This window comes from Daucus carota, chromosome 5 (genome assembly GCF_001625215.2).
Source record: "Daucus carota subsp. sativus chromosome 5, DH1 v3.0, whole genome shotgun sequence".
NCBI lineage: Eukaryota > Viridiplantae > Streptophyta > Magnoliopsida > Apiales > Apiaceae > Daucus > Daucus carota.
This window is the reverse complement of record NC_030385.2, coordinates 45619318-45631305: the sequence shown is the minus strand read 5'-3', so window position 1 is coordinate 45631305 and position 11988 is coordinate 45619318. Positions and strand designations below refer to the sequence as shown.

The following is an 11988-nucleotide window of genomic DNA, read 5'->3' as shown; positions in this document are numbered from 1 at the left end:
TACCATATTTATTTTATCATCTTAAACACTTCTTCATGTTCCCAACTTAGGCATTTGTTTCTCAAGAATGCATCTCACATTTTCTGATGTTTATTGATGGGCAATGCAATACTAAGATATAGTTCTAGTTAAGGAATGGTCAATTTGAGAAATGAGAGAGTTTTATGTTTAATGGAACAACACTTGATGTTCCGAAAACCTAGACTAGATTGATTGAACAAATGGTCCTTTACATCCCTATCTTTGCCAAGAGTATTGAAATAACCAAGCAGGCAGATAACAAATTGTTATCTATCAACAGAAACTATTTTGTTGCCTAGTTAGTTAACAAGTGAATATATGATATGGAGCCTTGAATTTTTGAAACTTGTCTAGATTTAGCCTTTTCTTGATGGATTGACAACATTTTAGTAAAAGGCAAAGTAGAAATCAGCCTCATCACATTCATACAATCTGATTGTGCTGTTCCAAGAACTCTTATTATCCATAAAGGTTTGATTTTTATTCCTCCCACAACAGTGCTTGTGAATTGAAACATATGTTACTTTCAAAACAAATCAGATTTAGGTTTTGAATGAAACATTAGGTCCCCAAAAAGATTACTTGAGCATTAAGATCATGTTGTGAAGGTTTGAATGTGATGGGATATACCAAAGGTAGAACAAGTGGGGCTAAGTGGAGTCTGCTGAGGGAAGAATTGAGAATGGAACCCAATGAAAGGCATAAAAAGGTAAAAAGTGTGAAAAGCAGGCTCAATTATAGAATAAGAATACCTCCAATATAGGGTACTTGGCTACTTGCTCAATACATGGTCCCCCTTGACCCCTTCCCTTGCAAATCTCTGCATCTAATTATAAATAGGCTCCTCCTCTAGCTGGAATTTTGTAATCTCTGTTGTTGTTATTGTTAATGTTACTATTGAATCAAGCTAAGTATATAAATATAACACTTGACTTCTGTTGTGATGGTGACAATTGCTTAGTAGGTTGTTGGTACTTCTTTATGGTTGATAACTACTACTCATCCAACAAAATAGTTGCATATAAACTTGTGTCAACATTATGCTAGAAAGATGTACTTGAATCTTGTAATATCATCTCTTCCCATTTCTCCAGTGCATGTTCACTGATTCCTTTAGGGCCAACTTTGTCTGAAGGTAACATTCCAAACTCAGAAGAAAGTAAAAATCTTTAAAGAAAATGTCTTTGCTTGCAATATTTATCCCGATTAATCACTGAGTTTTAGAACACGGGTTTAGGGGTATGTTTACGAGTGGTGAACAAGCCCTGAAAAGTCTGTTACTAGTGGCAAGCATGAGACAAATCTGATTGGGTGTTAGGATTTGAATTAAGACATATTAGATATGTAACTACTGATTACTACTTGTTTAGTTATTTGCTTTGGATGGTGACTAGGGCACAGAATTGGACAAACATTGTAAAGATTTTTAAACTTGTCCATTATTATAGTTGAGTAGGATTGTACTATCTTTCACTTGTTTAATACTCTAGCTGATACAGAACAAATTGGAGCTATCTGTTTCCCTTGTGCAATTGGGACATTGTTAAAGAGATGCCTTGTATATACCATATTATATCCTTAATGACCTCAAGAAACATGTTAAACAAGTATCCATCACAGCCTCCACCATAATTATATAGTATTAGCAAGCACCAAGCCCCGGTGATATCAACACATTATAGAAATTACGCGATTAATTAATGTAAGTTATCATCGACTTATTTGTCCCCGTGGGGGCAACATTCTCCTCGATCCGGCCCCGGATTTACTTCTAATTAATATATTAGTCTCTAAGCATGTGATTAACTGATTAGTTTCTTTAATTTCTGTTTAACTGCCTTGAAACATGGTAGTTGAGTACTTTAATATGCATGCCAGTAGTAATACTGTAAGTCCCTTTTCATGTGTAAGAATGATGTATTCTCCAGAAACAAGATAAAAAAGTGAATTGAGAGAGTACTGGTACTTGTTCTGGGAAGTTAAGACTCAATAACTAGTAATTAATCAGTTCAGAAGTTTCTGATAAGGCTGATGAAATAGTGAAATCTTTCAACTTGAATTTATGTAGACAGGTCATAATTTCAGGGCCTGCAGAATTTACTTCAGTATTCATGCAAAATAGCAGATTGAATAAATGGTAAAGGACATTTATGTTGTAAATTTGTAAGTGTTGGAGGCCTGGTTGTGTTGGAGGAACTTCTTAATGTTAATTAAAAATTTAGCATATCCATCTAAAATCTTACTCCCTTCGTCCCACACCCGATTCAGTTTTTTTCTTTACTTAGACACATATTTAAGGTTTTTATAAAGTATAATTTTATAATTTATTTGTTAAAATTTTTATTTCTAAACATTAAATATTTATTCACAAGAAAAAAAATTAAAATAATTTATGAAGCCATATTTTATAAGAATTTTAGAATACTTATTGAATCCTCCGTCACAAATTTATTCAATTAAATGGGATGGAGTGCTAAAATGTTAGAGAAATGTTTCAAGAGATCCCTTCCCGCCGTGAAGGCTGTAGATGTGGGAGGATTCAAACTCGAGAGCCCTCCCCGCAACTAAGGCCGATACCATCTTAATTAACTGAATTTCAGATTCGAGAAGTTTTTTGTATCTCTAATTGTGGACAGCTATAGCGGGGTCATTGAGAAAGGCATATCCATCATCCATGTGCACAGTATAATGCTTAAAGATTTGATGTTTCTTTCTGTCATCTTCAAGTCCTCAATAACTCGAAAACTCAATCTGCTGTGCTCATAAGAGGATCTATTGCTTCTGTATTAATACACAAGTGCCTATATCAATCTTTCTCCTTTTGGGGAAATCTAGTTGGTATTTTAGACATAAGAGACACCTTATTTTATAACAAACTTTATTTAAGGATTATTGCCTGGCATTCCAAACTTTATATTAGGATTTTATTGGATTTTTTTCATACGAAATATGAGTGTATTCAACTCGGATTTTAGAAAATGTACGAGAATTTTGGGTTTTCAAATTGGATTTTAAGTTATACCACAAAATCTCGTGGTAATCAGGATTTTATATATTCTTAAAACTCTGATGGTATTCAATTAAAATTATTTAAAATCCGATAATATTCAAATGTTGATAAAAAAATTTTGGACTTCATAGATCGATGGATTTTGCTGAATTTATTATATTTTTAGTTTTTTGAATTTCCACCAATATTCATCCGATTTTGAAGTATTGTGCTTAAATTCCAAAGACCTTATATCAACTTTCCGACATTTCATGATATTTTATCTAGCATCCAAATAAAATCAGATACATTCCATTAAAATCCTAGTTAAGCTTGATGGTTGGAAATTGGAGATACGGTGGCGTATGATCTGCTAGTATTTAAATTTCCTGGGTAGTATCGAAACGATGATATCGAATGCCCATCACCAGATTTTTCAAAAAAATAGATAAATTCATTAGGTTCTGCATTACATGCAACTGAACTTTATGATGGGGTTGAATCTTGTTTCTTGATTTGTATATTTTCCATTTGTGGCCCAACAACATATATTCAGCAGTTGGTGGAAGATCTCTTGACCGTTGTAATTCAAATCATCTTGTTTATGATATATCAGTGAAAAATAAAAAACTACTAGGTAGGTCACTTTAATATATGAGACTCCCAAGAGAAGAGACAAAAGATATATATGTAGTGCAATATGAATCAGATGACAAGGGGTTGTGGTCCAAGAAGAATTGCAAAGGCAAGAATTATGCATACCCTAAAAGGTAAAAAAACAGATTGAGGTAATATAAGTTTGGATTTGCTGGCATTTAACTAATTTTGGAAGGGTGAGTTGATTTTGTAAAATCATAGTATATTTGGGTCTTGCTTGGGATGCCACACAAATGCATAAGCCATAATGTATCTTTCCTGTTTATAAATCGAGAGAGAGAGATTGACAGAGAGAGAGAGAGGGAGGGAGAGAGGGAGAGAGAGAGGGAGAGAGAGAGAGAGAGAGAGAGAGAGAGAGAGAGAGAGGGAGAGAGAGAGAGAGATGGAAGTATTATAAATCTAGAGAGTCGGTCTAGGAAGGAAAGGAGTGGAGCTAGGATTTGGGAGATAAACTAGGTAGAGAAAAAATAGGCATTGAAGCAGTTGCTGTTTATTTGAGTTAGATTTGCATGGTTCTATTTTTCGAATTTTGAAATGGTTTTGTTTACTCCATGTATTTAGTGATCTCATCTCTCTCCCTCTCCCTCTCTCTCTCTCAGACAGCTTTAACCAACTGCTTAAGAAGAATCCCAAATTATCAGAAACTCTGTTTCACAACCTTTGCTGAATTATGGGCTTATTTATAGGCTATTCTTGTTTCCACATTCATTATATTAGTATTAGATATGGTTTTCTCACACCCTTTTAATCAGTGATCAGTAGGAGATGGATCATGGAATTGGTAACATCCTTGCTATGTTTTAAACAATTTGCTTTCATTTGTGTATAGTTTACATATATGGCTGTTATCAAGAATGGCTCAACAAGAACAAAACCAGAAGTACAGTAACAGTAGTAGTGGTGGCTGTACTGGTGGTATTGTTGCTCGATCTTCGAAAAAACTGAAGCAAAAGAAAGTACCTCAGAGAGGACTTGGTGTCGCGCAGCTTGAGAAGATCAGATTGGAAGAGCAGCAGAAAAGAGATGCGGTTTTTCAAGTGCCAAGTGCAATTGTGTCCCCGAGTAACTCCTCTTCTTGCTTGGCTTCTCAGAGTTCGAGTTTTAGGCCTGATGTTTCTTCGTATTTAACATCCACCTCTCCAATTGATCACCCTTCTGCTAACAAAATAAACAGACTGCCACCCATAATCCCGAATAGGAATGAGATTGTTCGGTCCAATTCTGTGTCAAACAATGGTGGTAGTGAATGTGACATGGCGTGGCAAGACATTACAGGCGCAGGGCGTGGTAGCTGGTCTAAGTTATGGAATGATGAATATAATCTTGAAGGCGATATCAGTTACAAGCTGGATCATCAGGGATCCAGTGCATCGCGTTCAAGTGTAAATTTGCTTTCTGAAACCAAAAGCCTGATGTGGCCTTTGCCCGGTGTTATGCCAAGATCACACTCATTTCAGGAAGCTTGTCCTTCCTCCATGGTCAGCCATGTCAATTTTGTTCCCTGATTATTTCACAGTAAGTATTTGCAGGACTTTAGATCCTTTTGCCGTGACTAATGTTGACAATGTGTGAATTGCAGGTGAATGTTTCGATAGGGACTTCATCATCGTCTGTTATGAATTTCCAGACAGAGCCCCCTTCAAACCAAAGATATCGTGGCAACAAATCTATGCCTTTGTGGCCAGCAGAAGAAAGAGTAAGCTTCTGATTCCAGTACATACTATAAAGAAGTTCTGAGGGTAGTATCAAAAGATTTTTACACTTCATACATTCAATTTTCCGCTTAATAGTTGAGTTTCAAGAAGCATACCTTGTTCATTCACGGTGAATTTCTCATGATGATACACAGATGGCTGGACTAAAGAGATCGTATCCCTTCTCAGTAGACGATGCACCAGTCCCCTCTTTCAGCTGCAAATTTCCTCCCACATATGCATCCCATATCCCGCGAACAGATGAATCAGCATCATTCAGCAATGACGGTACATTTGATTTTGTACCAGCCAATCCACTCCTGATGTGAGCTTAACTTTCAATTCTAGATCCCACATTAGATATACACTGCAGTTGTTTTCTAACATAATTGTTCGCGTGCACTGCTTCTCAGAGAAGGGCCTTCGGGTTCAGGTGGAATGTCTGAGCACAACAAGAAGAATCTTGTCAAAGAAAACGGAGGCTTTAATAAACACTTCCTCACGCTGGCGCCTCCAATACCAAAGGAAACTGCACCCTATCTAGACACTTGCATTCCCGAGCTTCCTGACTTCGATGCCTTACCTTATCAGGTAGACCTCATGCTCTCATCTCCGTCCCTACATTAGAAAACAAGTTTCACATTTTATTGCATCCCGGATAAGTAGTCATATTGTTGAGTGACCAATTCTCCTAAAACCTCAGTGTGTTAGGAGGAGGGCTTATCGGGATCATATTGTGTTCTAACGTATTTACTGTATGAAAATTTCAGGGAGCACCAGATGATCTAGTTCGCTTGCCAGGACTAATCCGATCAGTCGAGCAGCCATTCTTCAGCTTCTTGCCATCAGCGCAAAATGGTCGATCAACAGTCACTATAAGCAACAGCAATGATGCCGTAGAAAATGTTGATCTGAGTTTGAAGTTATAAGGCCAGTCTTTCCCCAGACCAGCTCAGACATTCTCTCTTAGGAGAAAATCGACGATTTTCGATAGTAATTTTCACATGTAACTTCTGTATGGTGATGAATGTCTTGTAAGGTTGAGTTTTAAGCAACCCTAAACATCTGTCATATGAGATTACCCAGATTAGGGAGCGGAGATCTCAAGATTTAGAAGAAATTTCCGGGTTTTATAAAAGTGATGAAGCAAATGTTGTGTTGTTCTAATCTATGAAGTCATAAAAATTAATTAGTTTTAATTTTTTCCGTTCACCACAGATTTTAGTCCCTGCTGACCCCTGTGTAGCTCCGCCACCGTATAAGCCATACGGTGGCATTACTGATTTTGTCTTGTCTTTTGTATTATTGAGTCAGGAAAGCTGAGCTTCATTATAGGCTGTCGATTCATGGTCCATACCTGTGGACATGGGGAGATCTGAGCTTATCTTCTAGATTGTATCTTCACAGAATGCATAGCTAAAGTGTAAACATCACATGGGTCATGGGCTCAACTGAATAATTATTAGCCAGGAGGAATATAGATGACAATACTCCTTCAGAACTCCGGACTCGGATAACAGTGTCCCACATGAATACGTCCGAATGTCAGACTCGGTAATATTCAGAAAATTTTACATATTTTTGACCTAAAATAAGTGTCGGAGTGTCTATACTCATGTCCCAGTGTCGAGTATCACGGGTTCTTGAGGCAAATTGAAGAGCTGGGGTAATATAGGTGACAACCATGCCCTATAAGCAAACGTACTTTGTATGCTAGACTCATTTGGAAGATTTCAAGTACAGAGAATTATGCAGTACTAAATGGATAGCTTGATAAAGACGTGTTTATTAACATAATGACAGTAACAGAAGTTTGAACACAGATGCCATGGCTCTCTTGTATCTACAAAATTTGCCGTTACACAACCTGGCTGTTTTTTCTTGGTCACTATCGTGACTACTGCCACCGAAAACACACATACAATATGCAAAACAGAGTAGCACCGCGATGTAGATAGTTATGACCAACCGAACATATAGTCAAGAACATAAACAAGTGCCAGAGAGAATGGGTAAAGCAGGAAGGCAATCGAACTTGTCCATAGAGGGAAGGTGGTGCGGACGCTACCAAGTGCGCCCATCACAATGCAGACAATAAGAATTACCAGCACTTCTGAGGAGAAGTCCCATACCAGCCCTCTAACATAAACAAGGGCCAAGAAAACCGACAGACAGAGTATATTATTCATAGTTACGGCTCCATACAACTGCATCAAAAAAGAGGGGATATTGTGGTTAGCGCTAATGAAACAATAGCATTCCCCGTCATCAAAATTCTGCACTTGACCTATGCAATAACATCTGAACTATAATTTGTCTAGATCTTTCATGTTGCATCCAGACATTCATAGAATACTATGCATTCGATGGCATACTATTTAGTTGAAGCTATAGGCAAAAATACATTAATTAATCCTGCATATATTTATTAGATAAGCAAGCTTTTATCTTAAATTACCACAGCACAGCTAAAGGTCAACAGTATCTAGCCACAAAGAGTGGGCATATAACGTAGCAAGCTGCCAATAATAAAAAATTTATGCTAGGAACTGGACAATGAAACGAACCTCTGAAAATGTCAAAGATGCAGAACGCAACTTCTTTCGGCTAGCAAAGATTATAGCTGACACTGCCTCACTGGAGTTGGTTGCAAAAGGAAGAGCTATAAATGATATGAAGAAAGAAGGGATGCTTGTAGCACTAGAGAAATTATCAACAGCATCTACTAGAGGATCAGCAAATGCAGCTGCGATAACAGCTCCCAGTAACAACAGTAGTACAGCTTTTATGGTCGTCCACTGGGGGTTTTCTACACCCTCAACAACCTCATCACTTTGATCCCCTAGAAGAAAATGCTCTCTTTTCGTTTGCTGTCAATGCAATCAAAGACATGAAAATCTGAGTAACACATACTGATTAGAAATATTACAAAAATGACGACACAATGCCATGTACCTCATGATAGCGAGTAAGGTGCTTAATTGTTTCACCACCAGCAGTGTCCTGAGGAGAAGAATCCCTTAAGCCCATTGCCTCATCAAGCCAATTTTTAATTCCACAGATGAATTCGTCCAGGTCAATCTTTTCATCTAAAGTTGAGTCAAAATCTTTCAATAATTTTGCTGACGCGTCATCTTCATTCAAATTTATCTCATCAAAGCGGATACCAAGAATCAGAGCTCTCAATTCAGAAGCTGAAAGAAAATTATCATGATCCGTATCTATTGCCATGAAAAGTCTGTCATAGAATCCATGAGTCAGTAAACACATGGCGGGGATTAACTACCTGTAAATAGGGAAGTTTCATAGAAAGAGCAAAAGGTAAATAAACTAACTTTTCTATTACTTCTCTATTGGGTTCTCCTCGTTCATTTAGTAGCCTTCCCAGTGCACGCATTTTTAGATGTTTCAGAACTCCAGATATTACATGTTTATGTTTTGCGTAGTCGATCCTTCTTCGCTGGATCCAAGGCTGAAAAACCTGCATGAAACATTACAGATTAAAGTAAAAAACAAAGAGGATCTTGAACAGATGAAAATTGTAGTTACTAGTTACTGATGCTAACCATACTGTAGTGAACAACTCGGATGCACATGTGTTTTTTCTTAAAACAAAAATCTTATGTTCAGAGTGACAATTTCATGAGAACTTAGTATGCAAAGTTTTTTCCTTTGATAGAGACAATTGAATGATGCAGTTTATTCAAAGTGGAAGCAGTCATAGCTGAAAATAATACAAATATACTGGCAATTAATAGACACATATTTTAACTAACTAGTTTATGTATCTGTTCTGTTGCTTTACAGTTTTATTTTCACGGCATATTTCTACAATACCTGATACAATTTAAAGGGAAAAAATGAAAACAAAACTAACAGGAATTTATTACTTAATATTGCAGTATCCTCCACCCATAAAGTTACAAAATTCAGTTCTAATTGATGTACATACATGAATATATTACCTGATATAGGCAATACGAGATCAGTAGCGACACCGAGATAACAAGTGCAATCAACACTGCCAAATGTCTACCAGAAGTTGAATGCAACACTTGAGGAAGTTGTACGACTAAAAAGGGTAGTATAGATACAGCCATTATCATTGCAGCATAGCTTGTCCAGATATCAGCAGTAACACCAGAACCTGCAATAATGGAGAAATTTTTTTAGCCACCCTGTTAAACTGCTAAAATATCTTATTCATGACAAAAGAAAACAGAATGCCAATCAATATAATCCAATAGCCAAAGAGGTCTGCATAATGCTGACTCTTAAGAAGACAAAAAGATAAAAAAAAAAAAAAACTTAACATAAGAAACCAATACTCTGTTTACGATTCCAGGCAGTGGTTTTCTGAATGATTAATGCATCACTCATAGTAATTATATTGAACTTAACTATGGATGTGATAAACTCTAAAATCTGAATATTTTCAGGTAGATACTAATGCAATACGAAAATCATGCAATAGTTGTAATTTTTTGAAATACAAGTTTTACTATATTTTCTTTGGTAAATATGACAAGAATGACATCTCTTTCAAATTGTGTAGCTGAGTTATATTAGTAAACGCCCGTTGCCATAAGTCATTGCTCTAAAAACATATTCTAGCTAGCATGTCAAGTGCATATTAATGATATGTCACTATTCTCATCACCTACTAGCAGTAAAGCATTCGGAAGTTGAATAAAGAAAATAGCTGTCATGTCAATAACTTTCATATTACTAATCCAGCAATACGTAGCATGATACAAGGGCAAACCTGTTAAGCTAAGTCCTCTAGTATCCTTCCCATCAATGGCAACAGAGTCTTCTATGTCACACTTGCCAACAACAACACAGGTTCCCCATATTACTGTAAGAAGCATCACCGTGGATCCAGCTAGCAACCCCATTCCCACCGAAACCTGAACTTGAGCAGTTTCTACAGTCCCAGATATCCCAGAGACTGAAAAGCCAACATATCAAACCTTTAAAACAAACCAAGGTTAAAAAATCCTATTTGTTTATTTTAACAACAACTCAACTAGTTAATACTTAACACTTAATACTAATTAATCAGCAAATTGGACAAAAAAACGTAAAATATAAAGAATATAATAATTACAACCTCCATAAAATGTTGTGTGCTTACCTGCTCCATTTGGCAACACACTAACAATATACAAAACCAAGTCTCTCATTCACCTAAACCAAATCCATTTTTAACTAAATAACTAGAATAAATTAACCAAACAAATCTTTAGCCAACATGAATCTCACATTCATAACCATAATAACTACTAAACTAAACTCTAAGCCTGCAACACTTTGAGTATTATTTTCAGCACGACTCTACAATATATTTTTTTCTTAAATTTCTTGTCGTAAATATTTTTTCCATATTTTCGGTATCACCCCCATGACTAAAAAATATTTTTCCAATTTCTTGTTAAAAAATTATTTATGAAACTTTACGGTCAATGTACACCAACATAAAATTATTTCGGGACGGAAAAGTGAACATGTATTTTGAAACGGAGGAAATATTATAATCGAAGAATGGGAGTAGATGGGGTACCAAGAATGAGCATGGCATCAGGAAGAGCGCCAAGAACAGGCAAAAACAGCCCCCCAACAATCCCCGGCCCAAGAATCTCCAACAGCAACTCACTCCCCGCCGAAAGATAAGTAGCTGCAAGAAACATGAGATATCCATAGCCTAGTATCAGAAACAAGTTCCCCAACACTGTGGTCGTGCAGGGCAAGAAGCCGTAGGTTTCCTCGCACTCTTTCGCCTCTGAGGTGGCGTAGAGCCTGAGCAACGGCTGAGATTGGGTGGAGCCGTCGGAGATGAGATCGACGGCGGTGGTGTTGGGGAGGAGACGGGCGGAGGAGAGAGAGAGGAGGAGGATGAGAGAGAAAGCGAGTGTAAGTGATTGTTTGTCAGCCATGGTTTTAGTTAAACTCAATCCCAAGGGAAGTACAGTGTATATAGGGTTTCGTAATGGAACTAATCAGCTGAACTATTAATTCAAATTTTATTTATTAAAGATATTTTTATATATCAAAAATTTTAATCTCGAAATATAATTAAAATTTTTATAAAATATTTTTAAGAACTAAAAATCATGAGAGTTTAGGAACTAATTGGATATTTTTAAAGAAATATTTTTAACATAATTAAAATTAGATCTGTTCTAATGAATATTGTACGAAAATTATTAGAATTATTATTATTTTTAAATTAATTTCTATTTTTTGAAAGGGCGGATTAGGAAAACAATATTAACTTGCCTTTCACTAAATATATACTCCTTCTGTCCCATTTAATTCTATACATTTCTTTTTCACTGCTCAACACGCACTTCAATACTCTTATAAAACATAATTCTATAACTTATTTTTAAAATTTTATTTTTCTGAATAAAAATATAACATTCAAACTTTTATACAGAAAAGAAAAATCTTAAAAATAAGTTCGGTTTTTCTAGTGTGTGCCCATGGGCACATACTAAGCACTAAAATCCATGAATTTGGAGGGTTTTGATTGTCTTACCCTCTCTAATAATGGTGGACCCCCCTGCATTTACAACAACCACACCAATTAAAACCCTCCAAATTCATGGATTTTAGTGCTTAGCA

At 36.3% G+C, this 11988-nt stretch overlaps 2 protein-coding genes across 2 annotated transcripts; one reads left to right on the top strand and one right to left on the bottom strand.

Annotated features, from left to right (window-relative positions):
- The first annotated feature begins 3636 nt into the window (after positions 1-3636).
- LOC108223504 (uncharacterized) lies at positions 3637-6576 on the top strand. The gene is made up of 6 exons (XM_017397804.2): positions 3637-3780; positions 4497-5145; positions 5247-5363; positions 5517-5686; positions 5775-5952; positions 6132-6576. Exons 1-6 carry the CDS (start codon positions 3665-3667, stop codon positions 6288-6290), a joined length of 1389 nt encoding a protein of 462 aa, XP_017253293.2. The 5' UTR covers positions 3637-3664; the 3' UTR covers positions 6291-6576.
- A 551-nt stretch (positions 6577-7127) lies between these two features.
- Positions 7128-11344, bottom strand: LOC108223503 (sodium/calcium exchanger NCL). The gene is made up of 7 exons (XM_017397803.2): positions 10925-11344; positions 10127-10312; positions 9327-9508; positions 8697-8842; positions 8317-8599; positions 7929-8231; positions 7128-7568 (listed from the first exon to the last, which is right to left on the bottom strand). Exons 1-7 carry the CDS (start codon positions 11295-11297, stop codon positions 7320-7322), a joined length of 1722 nt encoding a protein of 573 aa, XP_017253292.1. The 5' UTR covers positions 11298-11344; the 3' UTR covers positions 7128-7319.
- Between the last annotated feature and the right edge of the window lie 644 nt (positions 11345-11988).